The 26659-nt window shown below is 33.6% G+C and overlaps 1 protein-coding gene across 1 annotated transcript in view; it reads left to right on the plus strand.

The window, feature by feature from the left end:
* Window positions 1-25948, plus strand: part of LOC143252146 (MFS-type transporter SLC18B1-like) — a 33892-nt gene extending 7944 nt beyond the window's left edge. The window contains exons 2-13 of the mRNA XM_076503840.1: window positions 2049-2144; window positions 2894-2967; window positions 5162-5309; window positions 7523-7591; window positions 14130-14220; window positions 14801-14955; window positions 15324-15422; window positions 19476-19567; window positions 21530-21625; window positions 23205-23282; window positions 23682-23775; window positions 24429-25948. Coding sequence (XP_076359955.1) covers window positions 2049-2144; window positions 2894-2967; window positions 5162-5309; window positions 7523-7591; window positions 14130-14220; window positions 14801-14955; window positions 15324-15422; window positions 19476-19567; window positions 21530-21625; window positions 23205-23282; window positions 23682-23775; window positions 24429-24518 — 1182 coding nt within the window. The 3' untranslated portion in view covers window positions 24519-25948. The remainder of the gene's footprint in view (window positions 1-2048; window positions 2145-2893; window positions 2968-5161; window positions 5310-7522; window positions 7592-14129; window positions 14221-14800; window positions 14956-15323; window positions 15423-19475; window positions 19568-21529; window positions 21626-23204; window positions 23283-23681; window positions 23776-24428) is intronic.
* The last annotated feature ends 711 nt before the right edge of the window (window positions 25949-26659 follow it).

Here is a 26659-nt window from a genome sequence, read left to right on the forward strand (position 1 = left end):
TGCGCATCCATTACACCATTGCAGAAGGAGGAAGAGGTCAAATTTGCACCTGATCCTCCCAGATCCATTTGGATCTCAATCCTGATGAAACAGAAACAAAACCATTTCCGACTTGGTAATAACAGACCTGAATACCTCTCACCACTAAATCTTGTAAACTCCTTATGTAGTCTAAGGCCACCTACTACTTAGCAAACCGATAGCTAGGTGTAGTATTAATTTTATTTTTAAAGGGTTTATTTATGTAAAAATAGTGTTAGTGCTGTAAATTTTCAGCCAGTATTTATGGAAATTTATATGAATAAATAATTGTGCTGACAATAAACAACAACAAAAAAAGAAACTTATATGAGAAAACTTGAAAAATTAGCTTTATACATTCGTGAAAATGACTTAAAAAAGATACCTCGCAAGTGCATGATGAAAGAACGAGTTTTCCTAATTACTGGTCCTTATTCTACCGAAAAATTGATGTGAGCTTCATCTAATTTTCAAGAACCAAAACAATAACCAATGAGAGAGGTAAAGATCCAGGTGTAGCTGATCATCATGACCAACAACGACCAACTAAAACAACGCCTTTTCCTAAATTGTACAAGTGTCTGTGTACCCACTTGAAATTGGTGGTGCAAGTTCAAGGGAATGAACACTGAAACATGGTTAGATTAGTACAAGCTTCTATAGGAGCGTCATTGTTCGTATATAACCTAAATGCAACCAATAAAGATTAGTATATGTTTGGATCTCTCAGCAGTCGATATACAAGGATATTATACTGAATACATATACGAAAACTGAAAAAAAAAAAATAATTAAAATATACTTTACCACACATGTGTTCTAAACTAGTTATGGAAGGTTAAAATCATCAACTATTTCATCACATATTAAGGCTTTACCATTTAGGATACCATTCAAGTTTTTCTGTTATTTTGTGTGGAATTATAATGACTGGAATAATTATAAATATCACCATTTTGCAGCTAGTATGGAATAAATCATTTTTCAAATATATATATATATATATATATATGATGTATGTTTTACATTTTCAAGCAGTTCCTGCAACCAGATTTGTACAATATGTTGCAGAGATATAATTTTAACATGAATTTAATCCAACGATTAATACGCTGTATTGTTATGAAACCAAATAAGTCTAGATACGGTTAAATTTGTGGTTACTTTCATTTATACTTGACAAGTCTAATCTCTAGATATGTTTCAAACACAATCTATAATCAATAAATACGATAAATATGACTCTTCAAACAATAGGCTTAGTTAGTCCTTTCAAAGAGAAGGAAAAAAAATAATAAATCGCGGAGCTCCCTTTCCAGAAACATGAGCAGAATCAATCGGATGAATTATGCCTTAAATTGTTTAATAAATGATTTTAAACTTTGAATGCCGAATTATTATTATTAAGATCTAGTTATCTAACATTATTAACTATTTCTATTTTGTATGATAATACATTTAATCCGTACGTCCTGTAATCACTGTGGTTTAGCATTGTTGTTGTTTTTAACCAACAACATCACAGATGACATGCACGTGAGAATTACGGGAACTAATGATATTTTACTGCATTGATGTATGGAACAAGTAAAAGTAAATCAGGTAACAATTAAGGAAAACTGATTCTGCAACCTCTGGCTTATTATGGTGTAACTAGAAAATAACAGATAATTCGTTACAAAGATCTATGGAAGTACAATACAAATGTAGTAATTCACGTTTTAAAATGTTCCATTTACATTAAGTGTCAGCACTTAACAATTAAAAGTTGATAAAATTATCAGCTGTATACATAGATTTTAGCTGTGGCTGCCATACATTTTAAACGTGGGTTTTGCTTTGTTTAATATTACGATAGCTTTTATTGAGCTGTTTTGACAGGTACTATATTGAATTTGTTTTATTCGACAAATAAAAAAAAATGTATGTAATAATTTAACTACGAGTTAAACAGTCGACGAGATTTTTAAGTAGTATCAAACCAAAAATGTAAATTATTTTAAAAATGTAATCCAATTTTTGTTTAGGCTCGGACAAAGGGACTAGATGCAATTGAATATTCTATAGTTTTCGGTGCTTATAGTGTGTCCCAAGTCATCTTTAGCGTCATTTCTGGTAAATTCGTAAGTACAATGGCTTTTATTTGACACTATATAGACTAGATGTAGCAAACACATCAAGTAACCAGTTGTTAACTTACTGATGCGTTACGAGTATATCTTACAGTAAAATTATTAACTTTTTGTAACCTATGTATTGAACGAAATAGATATTGAAGATTAGCTGGTGCTGTGAAAAGATTAAAGAGCTGATAAAGAAGATAAAACAAGAGTAATTACTGTTTTTGTTTTGTTTTTTCATAACACATAAATCTGGTTCAGGTATCAATTTCTTCACAACCAGACTAAAACATAAAAAATAATGGCTTCCATCCACCATGGATAGTACGTTGTAATTTCAAAAAATTTTGAGGGCATTTTAGCATTAAAGTATTTAATGTTTTTGTGAATATTTATCACAAAATAATTTAACTGAAAATTTTTTGATATAATTAATGTAGGAAATTATAAAAAGTAGAATTATAAGCCTACAGAGACAAGTGTGTGTGCTTTTTTTTATAGCGAACCCACATCGGGCTATCTGCTGAGCCCACCAAGGGAAATCAAACCGTTGATTTTAGCATTGTAAATCCGTAGAGTTACTGCTGTACTAACAGGTGGCATGGATATAAGTAACATGGTAAACGTTTTAAAAACTGTATATTTCTAATAATCGGAAAATATTTAGCAACTGTTTTTAGCTGGCTATATGTAATAGGTTTATTTTCATTGAAAGGAACTAATATATCAAATAGAAATTGTATTTATTTTAGCTTACAAAAGTTGGATGCAAGTTCATCATTGTTTCAGGATTGTTCCTGACAGGTGGCGCTACAGTCCTTTTTGGGTAAGTTACTTTACGTCAACTTGAACTAATTTTTTTTGTTTCATGAAATTATAAGTACCTTTACTCATTAAATTATTGCATTTAAACCTATTTTGTGAAGATTAAAACTTTAATATATTTTCATCTTTAAGTTGGTATTCTAATAATTTTTAAAATTTAACACTTACGCGAAAATAGTTTACAAATTATCTGTAAATTAAGAAAGTTTAAACTTTCTTTTGTGTAACTTTACAATAAAAGAGATTTATTTTTATACTGAAAATTTCCCTTCTGAAAACCAGGAAGACTAAGTAATCTTTTCTTACAGAGTTGGGAAAACCAGTTAAGGACAATATGTTGCCATTCAAATATTATTCATAATCCTATTTATAATATATGTGATACACTATTGTTACCAGGAGACAAAATTCACGTAAAGCCATCGTGCATAATAACTTCACCGTATGAAATTACATATTTAACGTGAGGCTTTTCTCGTATTACTAATTGGTAAAGTACACATTTTAATCCTTACTTCAAAAATGTATATATACTCAGCGTAGTCGATAACGTGACATGAATAGCACTGCTTTTTCCATTAGTAGACACAATAAGCGTTGATGTTACAGGTTAGAAAGTAATACCAACCTTGTATAATAAATATCAACTCGGTTCTTTTCTTCACTGTGTACCTTACCTTCAAAACTACATAGTAGATTATAATAACTAGTGTGGAATATGTAATAACTATAAAATACTATCTGAGTGAGAATGAATAAGTTTTAAAGCGTTTATAAAAACGCCCCACAGTGGCTCAGCGATATATCTGCGGACTTACATCGCTAAAATCCGGGTTTCAATGCCCGTGGCAGGCAAAGCACAGATACCTCATTGTGTAGCTTTGTGCTTAATTCAAAACAACAATTTATAAAAACCTTTGATGATGGGAGATACTCAGAAACCTTTAGTTCTTGATAATGTTAAAAATGAGAAAAGTCCAGATATGTTTGGACAACTTGATTTTGTTTTATCATTAAAGATTGAATAAAATAATCACTTGCTATCTGAAGACGAATAAGTCGCTCGTAAATTAATGCTATATTTACTTTATTAAATATGTATAAGAAATAAAATCTGTGTGCCTGTTTGTTTGTCCCTCATCTAACTACTTCTAGGTCAATCTCAACCAAACTGGGGTGGGACAATAACCTGGAGGCTCACAACCCTCTCCACCTCAATATTGCTGTTATTGAGCGTATATTATCTTTGACGTAAGTTTATGTTAACTATATTCGTACATTTCGCCATATCCTTACATTAAACATACTTTATCAGGTTTTTCGTTTCTTTGTGGGTCAGCAGTAAGTCTTCGGTCACATAACTCTAAAATTAGGAGTTTGATCCCCTTCCTTTGACATAGCAGATTGTTTGATGTGGTTTTGCTGTAAGAAAACATTTGCTATAACACAACATACACACAGTGTAGGAGAGAGGAATAACATACTGTATATCTCAAAGAGTGCGCTATCACTTTGTAGTGGGATGAAGCTGATACGACAACCATCATGATGTTGATATGAAAAAACATTTCTTAAGCTATACTCACTTCTTTAACCTGTGACCTTACAACTTTATCCCGTAAGACACTTTTCTGACCAATGACCGTCGATTAATTATTTAACGGAAAACTGTGTGGAAGAGCATTAAGAGGTGGGTGTTGAAAGTGGGTAACAGAAAGAACCCCTACCGTTACTACATTGCCCTGACCATCACACAGTGTATACAATGTTTTATTTGTTTTTATTAAGCACAAAGCTACACAAAGGGCTACCTGTACTCTGTTCGCCACGGGTATCGAAACCCTATTTCTAGTGGTATTAGTCCGCAAACATATTACTCTGCCACTGGGGGCTTACCATGTTTTAAGTATATATATATTGTGAGTTTTAAAGCTTATAGGAAACTGTTGGTAATGTAATAACGTGTTACGTTATGAATAAATTGTGTGAAAGTTATGATTTTTGTGTTACTTGCCATAGCATCCACCCCCACATTTTTTTAAAGTCCGTAACCCGGACAAAGGACGGGTACCTCAACTTGTCTGATTTATTAAAGTCCGTTTACTCGCAAAGAACTTGAATAGTTGAAAATATTTCTGAACAAATACATAAACTTAAATTTTAGTTGTATTGATGGGAATATTATTTATTTCCAGATGTCTTGAAAATTCACCAGGAGGAAAAGTATTCTTAATACTTAGTATTGTAATTCGAATGGTAGAGGGCGCCGGTTTTGCTGCTTACCTAACCAGTGTTCTTGCTGTTGTTGTTAAAACATTCTCCGAAAACCCAGGATATTATGTCGTGAGTAACCATTTAAGATATCATTGTCCTGTAAGCTTAGGGAATGAGCGGTGTTGACATCATAAGGTATGAAGAATGATCGGAATGGATGATTTAGTATAAATGTAAATGATTTATCTCCACTTATTACATGGATATTCTGGGTTTTTACAATGCGTTTGAAAAGGACAAAACAGTTCTTTGATGTATTGTTTAAGGAGAGTATTCAAGATGAAACTTGAAGACGAAAGGCGGAAGACTTTCGAAACGTCATCCTCTACACTTGTGTCTCCACAACAGACAGTTGCCGTCCATTCTGACAAAACAGTTGTTAGCACGTATATATTACAATCAGCTTTTCTTGTTTTTATTAAGTGAAGTGTTCTATTTTGCTCTGTCCGCTACGGGTACAGAATCCCGAATTTTGTTCTATGATACGAATAAATTATTTATTTATGAAAATCAATCAGTAGTTCCATCTGGATCTATTATGGCGACATTTTTTTTACACACTAATATCATGTAGGAGCATACACTCTCATACTGCAACAACTGGATGTGTACAAACTTCCGCTAACAATGTCAGTTTGTTTGTGTTTTGAATTTTGCGCAAAGCTATACGAGGGCTAACTGCGCTAGCCATCCATAATTTAGCTGTGTAAGACCACAGGAAAGGCAGTTAGTCATCACCACCCACCACCAACTCTTGAGCTACTCTTTTACCAACAAATAGTGGGATTGACCGTAATAATTATAACACCCTGACGGCTGAAAGGGCGACCATGTTTGGTATGATGAGGATTCGAACCCGCGACACTCAGATTACGAGTTTAGCGCCCTAACCACCTGGCCATGCTGTATCGTGTATAATGTCAAACTAGGTCCACTCTCAGTATTGGCCCCATAGAAAGAAAAATATACAGAGGGTTAAATGCATTATATTAAAACGGTTTTGAATAAACACGTCACATGTCAAACACAGCCGATACAAAGTCACGGTGAAATTATTGTAGTAGAACTACACTTTTACAGTTGCATATCGTTGGTGGAGTGATCCCATACAATATTTATCCTTTTGGGAAAGGTAGGTAACAGCATTTTCAGACGCAAATTATTCATACACACATATTATAAAGATATGCTCAGATCGAGGATTTAGTTTTAAAGACGCGGATATCACTTGTACTTAACACCATTGTAAAATAAAAAAATATGGATGAACTTGAGGCTGTAGGATCACTAATAAAAGGACCTGCAACAAGTCTTACCTCAACCAAGGTAAGCGAAGTGCGGTGCGGATTTTTGTAACAGCTGAAAATCCACGAACACAAAAGTTAGTGACAAAAGCTTTTACATACCTCAGGGAACTTTACGAAACGTAGTCATAAAGAATCTCTGCTTGAAAAAGCGACATAAGTGACGTGAACACAAGTCACTTTTACAACATATCCATTCACCTGTCGCTTTTCTCAAGTAGCTAGATAATAAAACAGCTGTGCTTTGCTATTCCATATAAAGTCGCCGGACGCATTTCTACGGATTTTTGTACAATCTGACTGTTGAAATGGGAGATGGAAACCGATATGTTCGTACACTACATGGAGTACAGAAAGTTCGGAGAGAGGAAGAACGGGCTATGGACATGACAGTCTTACTACTGAGCCTTTTGCAATGGAAATTACTCTGCAGGATTATTTTCAAGATGCACAGTCGTCAAACAGAACACGAATTGACGAAGCTTCAAAATCATTTTGATATAACTTGCTCGACCTCTATATATATTTCTGAAGAGGAGAAACAGTGAATGAGAAACTTTATGCTTATATTTATTTTATACTTATTTGCAGTTTAGTTAATTAAACATATAAAATATAACTTAATAATAATTGAGATTAAAATTTATGAAGAAAAAACAAACAGTTTATTCAACAAATGAACTACTCTTTATACAACAAAGAGTTACCGTTCACATACGTTATCCCGTTTTACTTGTTTTCTTACTTTTATACAAAACTAGATTATTCATTAGTTTAAATTACTTCAAATAACGAAACTTAAAAAGTACATGAACAAAAATCACTTACCATGTTTTATAGATTAATAATAGTTGTAGAAGTATATGATTCAGTATATCTTATGCTTAAATTCGAATTAGTACTTGCGTCTATTTCGAAATAAATTTACAGGATTGAAACAAAATCGCAATTATTTATAACTTTCCGTTTTCTTTTCAGGGCCTCACCGAAACGATCATAACTATAGGAATGATTACAGGGCCACCTGCTGGAAGTTTTCTGTACTTGGTAAGCTCAGTTTATCAAAATCAGATTGTTATACAAGCAGCGCTAATTTTTTACCGAAACATTTTTTTTTTTGATAATTACTTAACATGTTTGTAACTACGCCTTTTCTGTTTAGTAATCTTCACATTTATTATGCTGTAGTTATTCACTATTTTCTGCAACTGTTTCTAAATAAAGTACCAAGTTTTGGTTTTCATAGCTGTTTCACGTAAGACACTTACTTTATTTCCGCATATTATTGTTTTTTAATGTCTCATATATATGCACATACTCATATGTACGCAAGTAAAATCACCTATGTGTGGGCTATATATGCTGTTCCCACTGCGGGTATCGAAACCCGATTTTAAGTGTTAAAAGCTTCACAGCGGAGTCACTGGTGGCAATTTTAATTTGCTTTGACATAGAACTTATTAAAATTAATGTACATTTTAAGACTTGGTCTCTCTTTGGAAATCTCACCACTAGTTGTAACCAATCAGTATCTAGAGAAATGTGACGTCCTTCTAGTTACCAGTAGAACTGTCTACATGTACTCAATGGTCTTTGGTTCTTTATCGATTGTCTTTGTATTTTCACTAGGCCTGACCAAAAAAGGGCATTTTTTATCTCAATCGCAGGTCTGACATTTTCTTAGAAAGATAGAGCTTTCCTCGATCTCAGCTAGCCTTTAATTTATGTATATGAAAAGGATGATTTTGTAGGCGTTTCCGTTTTATTTTCTCTTTTATGTATGCATAACATTTATATGTATTGAGACCTGACAGTGAAGGATGGACTTGTTCATAGAGAATAGCTATTATTAAAAAGACATATATATGAATTAGAACAACGTCAGTTATTAGTGTAATTAACTAAAAATTGTCTTTATTTAATTATAGCCTGATATGGCTTTGCTACAAGAAAAACAAACAAACGATCTTTAATAATAATAACGTTGAAATATGTACTCAAGCTGTTTTTTATATTAAAGTGAAACAACACAAAAAATTACTTAAAACTTGTTTTCTTACTTTATGTTTCTTTTGTCTTCTTTTTACGTAAAGCTACACAATGAGTTATTTGTGCTCTATTCACCACGGGGAATAAAATCCAGTATTTTAGCGTTGTAAGTCCATAAATTCTGTCGGAGTAATAGAGTTAGGGTTAAAAGCTTCATAAGGTTTTTTTAGCAACCCTTTCTTTGCTATCAGTTTGCCCTCAGTGGTATTTCTACAGATTTATACTACTAAAAACTGGGTGTCAATATCCGTGGTGGCCAGAGCACAGATAGCCCTTTGTGTAGCTTTATGCTTAATAACAAACAAGTATCACATCTGTATAGAAAACAATAAACCTCGTCCCATCAGGCCACATTATATATTTCCAAGTTCTGAGCACCGCTGAAGCAATGCTTTGTAGTTTATATCTGATATAAACGATCGTAAAACTGGTTTTGTTTGTTTATTTTCAACCACAAATCTCCACAATGGGCTATCTGTGTTGTGCCAACCAAAAGTATCGAAACCCCGATTTTAACGTTATAACCCTTTACACTTATTTCTGAGCCACTGAAGGGAATTCGGGCTTGTTAACGGCTGTCATACGATAGTGTTTGTAATATCATTTTCATAATGCCTTTAAAGTTTAAACTACCCCTTCAAATAGCCTTCCAGTTAAGATCAGTTTGACTTCTGCTGTACTTTACAAAGTTGTTCAAGAATTCCTTTGCTCGTTCTGTCGACTCTCGTTGGCGGCCATAGTTTACTACTAGGTACAGATGATAACGTTTAAATATCAAAAAGTTAAAAAAGAAAGATGGTATTACTAACCCTAACTATCAACATAATAAAATAAAAGTAAAACTGTTTTCAGGTAACTGTTCAGAAATGCACTGTAAAATATGTTATTTTCCAAGAAAATTTCAGTTTGGAAAGTTTTCACTTTAATGTGGCTAAACCCCTTCTTTTCTTTATCTTCCCCTTCCCAGACCATGGTTCTAATTAGTTTAACAGTCAGTTTCCCTTAACACGATGAACTATTGCAACATATACATTATTTATACAGTTTATTATTACACATTACCCTAATCCAACAGGACTTCACTTATTTGTGTTTGTAATTATTGTGTCCATATTTTATTAGGTTTATCTTGTTGTTTAAAAGAAACATTCCTAAAATTTTGTGATAAAGTAGATATGATTTACCAAAGAACTCCAAACAATACTACTGGAGTGAAACAAGAGAGCTGCTGTATAGGCGATCTGTTGTTAAATAAATTGGTACCAAGATAATGTGTGGTAGCTTTGGAAGTGGAATTTTGACAACTGCAACATACCTGAAATCAGTAAAAGTCTGCTAATTAACCATGTTAAACATGGAGTATTCACGATTTGGTAAACATGGGAAGAAGGAGTAGATTCTAGAAATGAAAAAGGAAACGTAGGACAAGAACATCTAATTTTCATGAAACCTGACACACTTATAGGCAATCGTAACTTGATTCTGAAAATGTAGTTTAGTTTTGATCAATTATCAACTCCGTAGACCCCCATAGATGACGTCATGAGTATTGCGTCCTCAAAAAAATTTGCTGATTTGATGTACGTAATTCATTAAAGCGTAATTTTGTCGGTGCATTGTTTGTTTGCTGTATTTTGCTACTAGGTACCCTACACTATAGGTAACAACACGTATCTATTTCTGATTTTTATAAAGTGAACATTTGACGTACCTTAGCCAGTGGACAACCCTCTTCATAGCATTATTGTAATACAATTAAATATCATGTGAAATGCCCGGCATGGCTAGGTGGTTAAGGCACTCGAGTCGTAATCCAAAGGTCGACGGTTCGAATCCCCGTCACACCAAACATTCGTCCTTTCAGCCATGGAGACGTTGTAATGTTACAGTCAATCCCACTATTCGTTGGTAAAAGAGTAGCCCTAGTGTTAGCGGTGAGTGGTGATGACTAGCTGCCTTCCTTCTTGTCTTACACTGCCAAATTAGGGACGGCTAGCGCAGATAGCTCTCGTGTAGCTTTGCGCGAAATTCAAAACACACCACATCAAAGCATACGGATTTTTCAAGCTTTAAAATAGAGCACAGACGTATGGAAGCTCAGAGTTCTTCGTTATTTGAATTCATACTGTATCCTTTGTTGCTAAGCGCTAAGCTACACAACGGGCTATAATATAGTATTAGGCAAAATGTTTGCTTATTTTGTATTGTTGTTTGTCTTTGTTTCGAATTAAGCACAAAGCTACACAAAGGGCTATCTGTGCTCTGCCCACGAGGGGTATCGAAACCCGGTTTTTAGCGTTGTAAGTTCGCAGACATACCGCTATGCCACTGGGGGACACTTATTTTGTAAGAAATAAGATCATTATTATTAAGATGGAATATAAGTACGACTAGTTCTGTCAAACTGAGAAATTCGTGTTATATTAAACATCTACATCTGTAATTTTTATAACGATACATCTTCTATTAACATTACGAACGATTTATTAGAAAAGAACAATTTGTCAAACACCTATAAAAAGATGTGTAATTCAGAATTTCATCTATCACAACAAAACTTTACCAAAGCATGCATAATGACAATATATATAACATCAAATTATTATACCTTCTATGACCTTACATTACTAAATATTACACACTCAGTACCGAGTATTCTAATAACCTCTGCAGGGTTACTTGGCATTCTGTCGATAAGGCTATTGATGTAATTTACCATGATTTCATCCAGCTTGTCACTAGAAGACGCTGCGAGATTAAATGTGAAAAGTGACTACCTAATTTGCTTATAAAACATTTTCCTCTAGGGTATTTTTGTAGATTTTGAGGGTGTTATACAACACAAAATTTAATTTCTAACATTGTCAAATACACATTGCTACAATTTTGTTTTGCAAGCTGCTATTTCTTTAGGGTTCAACGGCCATACTCATATTCTTACTGATTCTCTTTTCCTTGGGTATAACAAAACGTTATTTATGAGAAAGAGAAATGTAACTTCAATTCTAGGCCTCACATAAAGGTAGAAAACAAAAGGAGAAAACGTCCCCTTCCCAATAATTTTATGCATATAGAAACGGTCATTTCGATAAATGTAATTCTGTTTATTTCTATATATATGATGTATATTCATACGTTGACATAATTTATATATATATATATTTATATGAATATAAAACATGTTTGTTTAACGTAGCAGCGACCTAGTAGCAACCACATTTAAAATCTTACGTAAGGTTCTGTTGCAATTTAATTTAAAGAAAAATTTATATCTAAATAACTATTTTCAAAAATCTTACTTGTATAAGTGTTAATGTTTTTGTTGATATTCACACTTTAGAGTTGGTGTTAAAAGCGTGCTGTATGTTAATAGTTGCAGCTTGTAGATGATTATCTAAAGATCTCTGTGTTAACATTGTTGCTTCTTCTGTTGTTCAGCAGCAAGTCTGAAAATTTATTAGGCTAATATTGATTTTCGATATCCGGGTGGGCAGAGCACAGACAGTTCACTGTGTAGCTTTGTACTTATAAAAAACAAAACAAAAAAAAAACTAACGCTGTAATGTTTGCAGTTTAAAAGTAATTATTTACTTCCGTAAGTCATTTTTAAATGAATAAAATATATGCAACATTAATTATTTGACACTAAGTACTTACGTTAGTGATAACTTGAATTCGCAAATATTGCTGAGAAAAAAACGAAACTCAACTTCCTTTAAATTAAGCAAAAAGAATAAAAAATGAATCCATATATATTACGTTGTCCAGAAATAAATGTTGGAATTCTCACAGTGACATTTAGAAGCTGAATATTGAGTAACTTATCGTTGGTTGATTGGTTTAATCCAACGTTTGTCGCTTCCAAAGTGTCTTAATTGTCTGCTGTTTCAATTCTACTCAGAGTAAGTTTCGCAACCTCCAAGGCAGCGTGGAAAAGGACTTTCATCTGATTTTCCACTACGACTTCAAACTTGGACGAAAAGCTACCGAAATTACACTGAACATCAGCCATGCATTTGACTATGGATCTGTTACTGAACGTACAGTTCAGCGTTGGTTCCAAAGGTTTAGACATGGAGAGGAAAGTCTTGAAGCCCATGAAGGTCATGGAAGGAAGCCATTCTTAGATGAAAATACATTAAGGGAAGCAGTTGAGACAGACCCTCGCATAAGCAAATCAAGCATTGCTAACCGCCTGAGTACGATTGTAAAAATGAAAAAGTTGTATAAATAGGTTCTGCATGAGCTGATTAAAGATCAAGAAAATCGGCGTTATGAGACCTGTCAAGGATGACACTCCAAAAATGAAATGAAATGGGAATCAAGATTCTGCCTCATCCACCTTATTCCCCAGACATTTCCCCTACAGATTTTAATTTTTTCAAGCACTTTGACAACTTTTTGAAAAATAAACGCTTTCAAAACCAGGCAGCTGCAGAAGAATTTTTTAGGAAGTTCATTGGCCACAGAAACTCTGATTTTTACAGCAGGGGCATAAACAGCATGGTTACGTATTGGCAAAAGTGTGTTGAAGCAAATGGTGATTACTTTGATTAAAGCATGTTTTACAACACTGATTTATACTTTTCCAAACTTCTCAGTTCAAAAATGATATTTATTTTTGAACAACCTAATACAATACTTTTAATATCCTGCACTTATATTTTAATAACAGTATGCTGCAAACATTATTAATAACTTTGATTTTCACAATGCTTTGCATACATTCTGTTCTGCCAACGTAAACAGTTAAAAAGCAACCTTCGTTTTTTCATATATAAATAATATATGTACTTTTTAAATACACAGTAGATTGTAAAGTGTACTTTACTAAAAATTTTAATACCATATTTATTTGTTTTAATAACCATGTGACATGCGACAAAAAACAATTTACCATTTTAACGGTCTACGGATTTACAACGCTAAAGTCAGGGGTTCGATTCCCCTCGGTGGGCTTAGCAGATAGCTTGATGTGGCTTTGCTGGACGAAAACACATACACACACACACACCCATTTTAACACCTGCTGTACAGCCGGAGCGATCGCACAGCGCCTGTTGACAGTTTCTGAGGGAGAGGAACAATATGCGTGGTATGAGAGAGCCCCACCAGCGGACATAGGATATCATTTAATTTTGGATGCAAATTGAATAACTTATTTTTATATACATAATTATAATTTTTGAAACGTCGGAACTCAGTCGATAATAGTTGCTAGGGGAGAACTAATTTATAAATTTTAAGGAGAAAATTTTATAATTTTAGTATTCATTTCTTTTTTTCTGTAAGTGTTGCACACTCAAAATTCTAATTCTTTGATGTCTTATGGAAACGTTAAAGCTAAAATAATTTGATTGTACATTGTTATGAATGCACAGCGCTGTGTCATGTAGCTAAACTTCAATATTTCTTAGGGCAGCAAAACCCCCCTAAGAATAAAGATATGTGAAGGTTTAAACTTAGCTTTGTGTTAATGGTTTAAAGGTAGTATTTTAAAGTGAGTTATGTGTAAATGTTTTTCTATATTTTTCAGCTTGGAGGTTATCACACACCTTTTGTCGTATTTGGAACATTAATTATGCTCATGGCCAGTGTTAGTGTATGGACTGTGAACACAAGCTCTGGTGGGTGGAGGACACCTCACCTGTTACTGATCAGCTAAGAAATATTTTACAAATAACTCAACTAAAAACAATAACAAACACAGCATTAAAAATTACACAACAATGTATTTTAAAACTCTTCCTTATGATGAGGCGTTCTTTTTTCTCTATAAAATAAACGTTGTAATGTTTATTTTAATTTAGTCATTTTATGATTACTTATCATATATAGTTCAAGTTTATTCGATTTAGAATATAGAGTCATTTAGTGCTTGGGAAATATTTAAAGAGTATCTAGCATGTGCTGATTGAAATTTGATTTGATTTGTGCTGATGATTTAAGCATGGAGCTATTTAAAATTTATTTTAAACGTCAACGAAAAAAAAGATAAATTACGTGTCTTTTTTTTTTATTTGTTTCAAGTTTCCTTGTTTGTAGTTTACAAATCTGTGCTTGTACATGACTGAAAAACGTTTAAGTATCTCATTTTTTAACGGACCAATAACGAACGTTGTTCTCACAATGATGTAAACAATAATTTACATTTTTATGAGAACATGTATAACAACGATTTAGGTTTCAGTTTCAATTTGTTCTTAGATAATCAGTCAAAAGAAAATCCATCTGCTCTAACTGTCCAGGAATATCTGAACATACTTAAGTTGCCGGCAACCATTCTCTCCATACTGTGCGTAACCCTAAACGTCGTAGCCGATGCTTTCATTTTAATCACCCTTAGTGATCATTTACAACAGGTAAGAATTCGATTCCTCGTAAGGGTTTCATGACACGGTTATCTTATGTAACTTCTAGAGGTGATCAAAAGAATTATTTTAAAAACAAGCCGTAATGAAATAAACATTTTTATTCGTGAGTTAATTAAGTAGTTTTACAAATAAACATACAGCTTCTTACGATTGATTTGTGTCTTCGACTGACGCACTGCTCGTGAAGCTACAAAAATTATTCACTTTGGATTCAATGCCCTTAGTTCAATATAGTTTTATGTTATAGACAACGAAAATTGCGTTGATCCAACAAATTAAATACTAAACACCGTGTTTTAATACACACACGTATGTATCTTGATTTATTGATCTACTGTCCAACGTTTTGATTTCAGTTTTCTCTACATCCAATGGAAGTAGGGTGTATCTACCTTTGCCTGTTCCTATCATACGCTTTCAGCTCACCAATTGCTGGACGATTAGCAGATCAACTTGTGAGTACTGTAAGCCCACATGTGTGGGATATAGTGATAAATATAAAGTATTGTGAGCCTATGTGTTTTAAAGCATATACTAAGTTAAGTGTTTAGAACCATCCAGTGACAAAGATGTACGTCTGTGGACTTACAACGATAGAAATCTGGTTTCGACACTCGTGTTGGGCAGAGCACAGATAGCCTATTGTGTAACTTTGTGCTTAATTTCAAAACAACAAACAAAGTTGCGAGTATTGTAAGCTCACGTGGTCTAGAAAAATAAAAAAAAAACAAAAACGAGTACTTTTACGACAACAAAAATTAATAATGTAATATAATTTTCTCATCTGCTTAAAAAATATATTAGAAACGATTGCAGATAAAGTAATACTTGATCTAACATAAACTACCACGCAACAAGGACGTCTCAGTTGTTATATATATACTCGTATGTATGAATTTTGACTTGTTGTTCACACATAACAGGTATAAAACACGAAACTTCCAGTGCTGTATAGAAAACGTTTTTGCTTGATATAACACATTGTAAACTGTTTGTTTTAAATTTCGCCCAAAGCTTTACCAGGGCTATCTGCGCTCATCATCATCTGCCACTCGATTCCTTAAGGAACATAGGGCCGCAATCACTGCGGTTTCTGTAACAGGCTAGATTTTAAGTGAGTAGGTTGTTAGCCCACTGCACCTAGCCGTCCGTAATTTAGTAGTGTAAGACTAGAGGGAAGGTAGCTAGTCATCACCACCCACCGCCAACTCTTGAGCTACTCTTTTACCAACGAATAGTGGGATTGACCGTCACATTTTAACGCCCCCACGGCTGGGAGGGCGAGCATGTTTGGCGCGACGCGGGCGCGAACCCGCGACCCTCAGATTACGAGTCGCACGCCTTAACGCGCTTGGCCATGCCGGGCCTGCTATCTGTGCTAGTCGTCCCTAATTTAGCAGTGTAAGACATGCTAGTCAACTCTTGGGCTACTCTTTTACCAACGAATAATGGGATTGACCGTACATTATAATGCCCCCCACGAGACTGAAAGGGCGAGCATGTTTGGTGCGACCGGGATTCGAACCCGCGACCCTCAGATTACAAGTCGAACGCCTTAACCCACCTGATAATACCGGGCCCCGTTGTAGACTCTTCAAAGAGATTATTTCTGTGCTTGTTTGTTTTGTTGAAATTTTAGCTTAAAGTTACTTGAGGGCTATCTGCACTAGCTATCTCTAAGTTTAAAGTGGTAGTTTGTTTGTTTGTTTTGGAATTTCGCACAAAGCTACTCGAGGGCTATCTGTGCTAGCCGTCCCTAATTTAGCAGTGTAAGACTAGAAAGAAGGCAGCTAGTCATCACCACCCACCGCCAACTCTTGGGCTACTCTTTTACCAACGAATAGTGGGATTGATCGTCACATTATAACGCCCCACACGGCTGAAAGGGCGAGTATGTTTGGCGCGAAGGGGATGCGAACCCGCGACCCTCAGATTAGGAGTCACCTTAACACGCTTGGCCATGCCGGGTTTTAAAGTGGTAAACTGGAAGGAAGGTAGTTGGTCAACACTACCCAGCGCTAATTTTCTGGTTACTTGTTTGTTTTGGTTTATTTTGAATTTCGCGCAAAGCTACACGAGGGCTATTTGCACTAGCCGTTCCTTATTACGGTAATTATTGACCGTCACATTATAATGCCCTCACGGCTGATAGGGCGAGCATATTTGGTGTGTAGGAGATTCGAACTCGCGACCCTCGGATCACGAGTCGAGTGCCTTAGCCACCTGGCCATGCCGGGCATTTTTGGCTACTCTTTAATCAACAAAAAAATGAGATTTGCTGTCACTTACAATGCTCCCAACTCTGAAAGGCGAATATTTTCGGTGACAGAATTCAAACCCGCGACCCGAAGATTGAAAGTCGAATACCCTAGCCACAATTTCTGTAACTAACAGTTAATTAACGAAATATTTAAAATAAATTGTACTTTACAACGCTCTAAATATTTGTGTTACATCCTACTCGCTTACTAGACTCCTCCTTCCGGTGCCTCAGAGGTAAGTCTGAAGGCTTACAACGATAACAATTTGCTAACAATAGGCTATTTGTGCCTAACATAAACAAATATTCACCAAATATGCCTACCATACTTTACTCGTTTATGTATGTGCCTGTTATAGTTTACTAAATTACTGTTATAGTAACATGAAGTCTCGTATTTGCTCGGATTGTATTCGACCGGAAATTTCTCATACACCAGTCAATTGCTGAACCAATTGAGCTAACGGGCTACCCTCTGGCAGTTAGTTATAAAGAACTTTTTTAATAATTCATTCTGTCACATTAATCCTCTCTCACAAGTGAAGTCCAGTCAAAGCCCTGTTTATCTCGTGGTTTTATGACGGCTACATTGTTTTTCTAAGTTGAAGTTTGAACCCGAGATATTTCGCATGCCAAGCAAATATTCTACCAAGTGAACTAAGGTGTTAACTTATTAGCACTTTTTAACAATTAAAACTATCCTACTATTTTTTTTGTTTAATATTTACTTAACTAATATAGTATTTTAATGTCACTATTTGTGATTTCTTAAAGCAAATCCACATTTGGCTTTCTGCTCTGTCCAAAGAGGGGAATCGAACCCCTGATTTTAGCATTGTAAATCCGTAGACTTACAGCTGTCCCAGCGAGGTACTTTAATTTCAGGGAAAGCGATTGTGAAATATTTTTGTTTGTTTCATCAAGCGAGTATAGTTATGCTTAAAGTACATAAATAAAGGATTTTTTTTAAAGGAAGTGAATGTAGGAATAACTAATATGATTACTTTATAAACAACACAAACAGGATAGTAGAGATGGCACTTGTATCACTCCTACACAATAGCATAGACACAGAGTAGTAGAATGTTAACAGGCAAAAATAGTGTAAATTAATTTGTGATTGAACAGTTATATATATTGCAATATATTAATTTTTGCCTGTGTAGGGAGGACACAAATGCCATTCCCATTATCTTCAGTGATGACGAGAGAACCCACTTGTAAAGAAAAATATACATGCAAAAACGGCTAGAAGGTTGAAACGTTGTTCGCTCCTCTGGATAAAAAATTTTCTTAACCCAAACTAGCCGTTTTTACATATATATATTTTTATCCCTACTATTTTGTTTGTATTGTTGTTGTTTTTTTAAAGGATTGATATCAGCCATCCCTAAATTACTTATTTTTTGAAAAGGTTTTCTTTACTTGTTAGTTTGCTTTTTTTCATACAGTGTTTCCATATACATGAGAATGTTGTCTTTATAACCAAGTTCTAAATACAATAAGATTCCAACTATAATATTTAGTATTTTTCTATTACTGGCTGATAATTCTTGTTTCACCCTGTACTTAAACTTTTTAAAGAAACACCAAATTACTGTGAGAAGGCCAACTTCAAGAGGTAATAATAACATCATTTTCACTAGAATTATGATTTGCTTTTTTAAAATTACTTCTAGCTATTAATAATGCTCATAAAACAGATAATCTGTTTGATACTACGTCACCTTAATAAAATTGGTTGCCACCAATGTTTTGTTTTTATCATGTAATAAAAATGAATCAGAAGAAAGAAAAACAAAAAATTCAAACTTTTTCTATGATATTTACAGTCGTTATATATTTATTGTCATTGTATAGTATTGTAAAGTTCTGATGACCTATTGAGGAGATATTTAAAATACTATTTCGACGAACAATATGAACCATCCATATATACGCAGTGTTACCACCTGCCTGGTATATTATTATTTTAATTTACCAATATACTTGTGGTATTTTATCTTCTTTTATTTCCAACCAAATACATGATAATCTTTAGCGGTTGTGCTCTTCTATTAAATATACATTAGACAACGAAGTGTTTTCTTTTAGCCTAAATAAACTGTATGGAAAGAAACGTTTTGGTGGCAAATGTTTACAATAAAATGTCGAAAAATGCATAATATTTCTGCTGTACCGCTCTGACTTATTTCACTCATACCAATTTTCATATATATATATATATATATATATGTTGTTTTAACAGAAGCTGGAGTACATTCTTCAATGCGTTGGATCCCTTGTATTAGTTGTATCCTTTATGCTGATTGGTCCAGCTGCTTTCCTTCCTCTCTCCCCGTAAGTAAATTTAAAACTTTTTTTAACCTGAATATGTTGTAACTGTAAACTTAAATAACACGAACACTGTAGTCAACAGACTAACTAACACCAGTTTATACTCATGAGTATTATTCAATTAAGACACTTATAGACAACTCATTGTATAATATTAGCATCGATATTAGATAGTAGACTATTTGTACGCATTTTTAAACAGTGTCGTAAATAACACGTAATAAATTGTTGTCGTTAGTATTGGATATGAAATACTGTCAACACATGTTCGTGGGTTAACATATAGTGGTTTACATAATAATGTCTTATTGAAGAAGTCGGTGATTTATAAACCCGTTTTACTGTTGCATTTTATATCTGCTACTCCTTAATATAAAATTAGTTTAAATGTGCTGAGCTGGATGTTGTGTTAGACTTTAAAAAGTCTCACGTATATAGAAATAGACTCCCAAAAGTGTAGGAAAACAAGAAATTTGACTTCGCAGTGTTAACGAAATTTGTGACATATACGTGTTTAAAGCTGTAGTTTTAGAAATAAATTTATTTTAATGTATGTCTTGAAAGCTTTTGGATAGTGGAAACACTTGGCCACCTATCAACAGCTCCTCATTCGTCCTGAGTTATATTCACAAATAAAGATGGAACATGAATTCTGTTTAAGCTCTAGATACTTTTGACCATTTAGCAACAATTCTTCATTGATTCTGTACTACACAAAACAAAACAAAAATCGATTTCATGATCAGTAACAAACACTTTCACCTCTTTTCTTTTTGTTTTCTTCTTCAACAAAAGCTAGTATACATTTTTAACTTCTTAAACTTCAGCAGACGCTCCCAGTGTTCGGCCAAAAATCTCGACAGTGGCAGCGTCCAATGACATTTATGTCTCGTTGGCTGGAAACTAATCCAAACCATGTTATTATCCACACTTTATATAAAAACAAACTTAGACCACCCACCAATTTCTCTTCACGTTCTTCTGTCACCAGATGTTCAATAGAGAAGTATTTGAAGCGATTTATTCAACAATGTCTCAGTTTGGTACTGCTGATGTTGAAGGGATAATAAAAGTAAGCTAATTGGAATTTTGTAAGGTATGGTGACAATTATTAGGAAATCATGAAAATGATTCTGGCAGATTGTGCAAAACATTTAGGGGTTTAAAGAGTTAAGTAGGTCACCTCACCCCCTGATACGTAACTATGTAATTTGTAATTAAGAACTGCCAGATTTCTTTCCCGATGTCAATCGTTTTCGAAGATAAAGAATCAAACAAGTTATCGTTCCACGAAATTCATCTAAACGAAGAAACTTCGATAACGTAAGTGCTCACTGCTTTAACGAACAGAAATAATACTAATTCACAATGTCACTACTCGTTAGTACAGGGTGGTGTTTTAATGGTTATGTAATTAACGTTGTTTTGGTGCGGACATTCAAAAACTACGGTGAATTTTAAAATGACATATAAAACTAACCATATCTCTTGGCTAGTCTTCTAGATTATTAAAAAACCAGTCCGGATCATCGGTAATATAAAACACTTTAAAGTTGTTCAATAGAAGAAAGACAAATAATAACAGAATGAGTGCTTGCGGAGGACCTCTCTAGTACTACAGCGGTACTTCTATAGACTTATGACGTAAAAACTGGGTTTCAATATCCGTAATGGACATAACACGAATAACCTGTAGCTTCGTGGTTAACTACAAACAAACTTGCAGAGGTCGTCTTATCCTATGTAAATGTCTTGTTAATACATTTTTGTTTTTAATGATTTGCTGTATTATTTCAGTTTCGTCTAAGATGGATACTTTTCATACAAGTACTTAGAATTTCTTGTTCTTTTAACGTTGTTATGACTACATCTTTACTATTCTTGAAAACAAGTAACAATCTGAGCTTCTATAATTAAGGGTTACATTACAGAAATAAACTGTATTTTATCACGTTTATTTGACAGTAAAGTGTGGCTGGTGACCGTTGGTCTGCTACTGAAGGGATTCGGGGCAGGACCTCTTATTTCCTGTTCTTACTCTGTATGTTTGCGGTCTGCTAGGTAAGTTATAACCTTTACCATAATCACCTTGTTCCTGTGTCTAAAGGTTCGTGTAAGTTTATGTTTGTAAGTTTACCAATGTGGAATTGAAAAAAATTGATTTGAACGTAATTAGGTGGAAATAGCTTCAAAGATATCACACCTAACACTTTTAAATCTTCATCAGTATATATTTCCTAAAGCAATAGTTAAGCAGGTGGAATATCACAAAAAGAATTATCTTCTGCTATGCAGTAGCACTATTTGTTCTACTGAGAGATCATTATAAAATACACAAATTTTGTTCATAGCTCCATCCAATGAAGATTCAACCACTAACTGTAAAGGAAAAACTAGTGTAAGCTGGTTTCGTTGTTAGAATGGTAAGACAATGGTTGAAGTTATATAAAAACAATACGCTTCCATTAATTAATATATTTCTTTACTGGAAATTATTTCATAGTTAACTTGGAATAGTAGTAACCATAACCTCACTAACAGAAACACTGATTATGATAAGTGTTTCAGTGGAGTCGAGGTTTTCCTAAATTAAGATGTAAAAACAGGAAATACTGTTTTTAGAAAACGTGAAAAGAAGTGGATTTATTGCTCGAATGCGTTTAGTTCTCAAAACTCTGTTTTATCAAGATTAGCTTCAAAAGTGTATATTTGGAGAAAGTTTTATATATAAACATTGCTTGTGTTTATCTGTTTTGTTTTTTGAATTTTGCGTAAAGCTACACGAGCCATCCCTAATTTTGCAGTCTAAGACTGGAGGGAAGGCAGTTAGTCATCACTACCCACCACCAACTGTTAGGCTATTCTTTATTACGAGTCGAACGTCTTATCCCACCTGGTCATGCCGGGCCTTGTGTTTGTCAGCGGATAAGAACTATTATAAATACACCCACTAGTTGACTGAATGTCTAATTTTCTTTGTGTCTAACACTACAAGTTGAAAAGCCATGAGGGCAGAAAAGATACTTAAATTGTCATTCAAATTTTTTAAGTCCTTAATGTTTAGTTTAGAAATATGTAATACCGCAAAAGTGGAATTTTAAGATAAAAACATATTAAAAACCTTTGCTTATTTCATGTTTCAGTCCAGTTTACTGACTTGGGAAAATACCATTCTATTATTGTCACTGGGACATCTTACAGACAGTCACTGAAACCTTTCGTTGAGTTAGCTATTAATGTCTGGTGTGCAGATTCGTACAATAGTACAAAAAAAAACAAACACCTTAACAACTGCAATCACATAGCATGAACTTTTGTTTCTCTGAGTCAAACAGTTTTTTCCAACTTGTATAAGTAATTGTATACTGTCAATTTGCACGTATTTCTGATTTTTATTATGTTGCATATCATGATTATTTTAATAGTATGTTATATAAAAGTATACTTAAACGGATTAAATATAAAGTTTGGTTTATTCGGTTTGGGATAATATCATCATAATACGGAATAATTCTTCCTAAAAGTGTTTAGAAGTTACAAATAAACCCGTGAATTCTATCTTTAGATTATTTTCATTTGTAACATTTATTGGGTTATTTTGCTACTTTAAGAATTATAAACTTAAATTTTCTTTCTACAGACAAAAAGGAGGCTTGCCTGAAACTTTCAGAACATTTAGTCTGGTGTCGTCCATTGTCTCGTTTTCTATTCCCCTGGGGTAAGTGAAAAGCTTGGCTATTCCAGAAGTGTCTGTTTAACTGTATTTAGTTTATCAAACTTAACTGTAGAAAGGATCAAATCAAGAAGGAACAAGTCAAATTTGAAGCATTGTTTGATTCATAAATAATTTTAAAGAATATTGAATATAATTATATTTTTGGGTTTCAAAGGAAACGCAACAACAAATATTAACAATACATTAGTTTCTGTATTTAAATTTAAAATTAGTTTCTGTATTAACAATGTATTTCTGTACATTGTTATAATGTACGACCAGCTTCTCTCAAAATATACTTTCTTTCTTACCAAAAGTTATTTGTATTTTTATACACTTTAAATATCATAATTCCCAGTACTTGTTTTTTTTTTTTAATTAACCCAAAATGTTCCAACTCAGGAATTTAATTGGAGGGTTCACAGCTGGGGTGATGTTGGAAGAGTTAGGGATGTCTTGGTCTACTACCATTCATGCCTTCGTGTTCGCCAGCCTGGTAAGCACTTTCGTATCTGACAGATTTTTTTTTACAAAATGTTTCCAGGCCGTTCTACACTGTCAGTAAACAGGTTACAGTACCGATAATACCTTTTACATGTAGGACAGAAAGATTAATTAGTGAATCTTATATCCATTGTAAATTAGCCTTACAAACAAATATTAATTAACACTGTCAATAAGCTTTAAATTCATACGTATGAAGATGCTTTGTTTTATCAATGACAGTTTTTGGAATTTGAATTGTTGCGTTCAAGCATGTTCTACCTGTTTTAAATATATCATACCACTAAAACCTGGCTTATATCTAATACAATTCGTACAACTTTATTGTAAAGGATAAAAAAAAGTTAATTACGTAAATATGTAAATACCTTACGCAAATTTCTCGTTTAATTTTAGCGCAACTGCAATGAGAAGAACTTAATTTCTTGTTTAACTAGTTTGTATAAAAAAAACTTATCTCAAAAATCTTCAGAAAAGATATCTTTAATATTCTATAAATGTTAGCCTATTCAAAATCAGTGTGCACTAGTCAAATATGTGACGGATTTCATTTGAGCAAGTTATTATATTTAATTACGAAAGAAAAATAAATCTATTCGAACTTCGTCACCTATGTTTTAATTCAATTTTTCTTACGCATTTTAGGCAATTGCATGTTTGTTTGTTCACTTTTTCGACAAAATGATTCTTCCGACCAAAGAAAAAGACCCTACAGAACATACTCCCTCTATATAACCATATTAGACGAAAAGATCCGTAATGGAAAGTCTGCTTCACAGTTGAACGGTGGTGATGGAAAGTTTGACTATTCAAAATTCGACGAATTGTCCAATGATGCCACTCAGCAAACTGCTAACGAACTGCTGGAAACACTTCTCAAATCGCAAGGTGTTTACTGAAAGTGAGGAGGACCAACATTAATACAACTGGAGATTGCTCTGCTCAGTCATTCGTAACTGAATACATATTGTTTGAAGCCAGTTGATAATAAAACATGAAGCTGCGACTCACAAAAGCCTCGCTCGTCCATAATCGTCTTCTACTGCGTTTCTTTTGTTACATCTGCGTCTCACAATTGTTTACTTCTGTCAAACTCCAAATATATATAATTCGTCTGTTTTTAAGGTATTTTGTCACGTTTCTAATTAACAAATAGTGGGATTAAAATGCTATTTACAGCTATTGATTCATTGGTTGTTAATGCAAACTATGTTCTCTGTACCACGCTCGCTAAAAGCTGCATTTTAACGTGTTACACATCACTATTCACGAATATTGAAACCATGGTTTCACGTTCATCTTAATTAGTTATTTTAAACGTTATTGATGATCTCACGTGATTGAAACAAACGGGATAAAAACGTGAAAAAATATTTATATTTTGTATTTTAATTTCCATACGATGTAAATTGTTGAAAACTCATAACAGCGACGAGATGTTCTCCAGTAAAACGTCTCCAACTGCGCCAAAGATACAAATAAAATTATTTTAGGAACGAGCGTTTATTCTGGAAATCCGTTGTTTGTTACGTCAACTTTTCAGTTCAAGGACAAAGTTAAGATCATATTATTTAGTTACATAGATAAGAACGCTATTATTTAATAAAACATCAATCGTTGGAATCAGGCTTGAACTCCTTTTTTTAAAGGAGTCGACTCATTTCTAATCCACCAGTTTATAAATGACGTATTGTAGTTGATGTCTTTCGTTTAATTTATATTACTTAATGAGCGAATTACAAAGCAAAAAAGCGTATTTTCCCTTGTTTCCAAGCGGTTCAGATTACGGACAAGTATTCATCTATCTAAATATGACTTTTTTTTTGTAAATATAGTTGAAAGCTAGGGGGAAGTGTCGAACTCCCCAACGGGATCTTCCTTACACCCATATCTCGAATTTTAGAAACCTGCAGTTATTCTTTACTTTCTCAACTAAACTGTTTATTCTATTTTATTTATCAAAATTCTTTGAAAACGTGATTCAAAATTACCTAATATTAAGGATTGAATAAACGTATAATGTAATAAGCAAAAATCCAGTTTTAAACTGCACTTTTTATCTTTTCATTCATGCATGTACATGAAATTTATTTTTAACCAAATCTAACCCAAAACGTACGTTAAATGATTGTTATTAAAATAATATATAAATGTCATTTATATATATATATATATTTACGAGAATTAAACGAAAAACAGCTGAACATTTAAGGGTTATATGTTATGTGCAAACTGGAAAATCAAAAAAGATGTTTCAGCACTGTTTAAATTGTTAACACCAAGATTACTTTTGGAGTGATTATATTGTTTTCACAGTACCTAAATTGTTAGTAAACTAGCTTCAAAATTAAGTTTTCATGATTCGGTCATAAGTTTCAAAATTATTTATTTCTTTCACAGTGCTAGTGTTGATAACGTTAAGCCTAGATTATTTAGCTTCAAAGACTTTACGTTACTGGCTTTAAAGCTGCTTTGATTATACTGTTAACTTTTGACTGGATTAGTATTTTTCAAGTTTTTAATCTAAAAGATTGCTCTTTTGTGTATGTGTTTAGGTCATTATCTTTAATATTGCTTCTGTTGTATTTATATTATCACTTTATGGCTGTTAGAACTATATTTTAGTGTTTAGCTTGTACGCTATCTTCAGTGTGTGTTTAGCAGTTTATATTATTTACCTCTTCCAAGATGTAGGCAATAATTATGTTCTTAGATTGACCTATAAAATATACTTTTACGTAGTCAGCTTATAGTATCTTTCTTAACTCTTTCTCTGCCACGTGTACAGACACACAAACTCGTCATGGCCAGGCGGTTAAGGCGATCAACTCGCGGGTTGGAATCCCCGTCACACCAAATATGCTCGCCCTTTAAGC

Source organism: Tachypleus tridentatus, chromosome 1 (assembly GCF_004210375.1).
Source record: "Tachypleus tridentatus isolate NWPU-2018 chromosome 1, ASM421037v1, whole genome shotgun sequence".
NCBI classification, from domain to species: domain Eukaryota; kingdom Metazoa; phylum Arthropoda; class Merostomata; order Xiphosura; family Limulidae; genus Tachypleus; species Tachypleus tridentatus.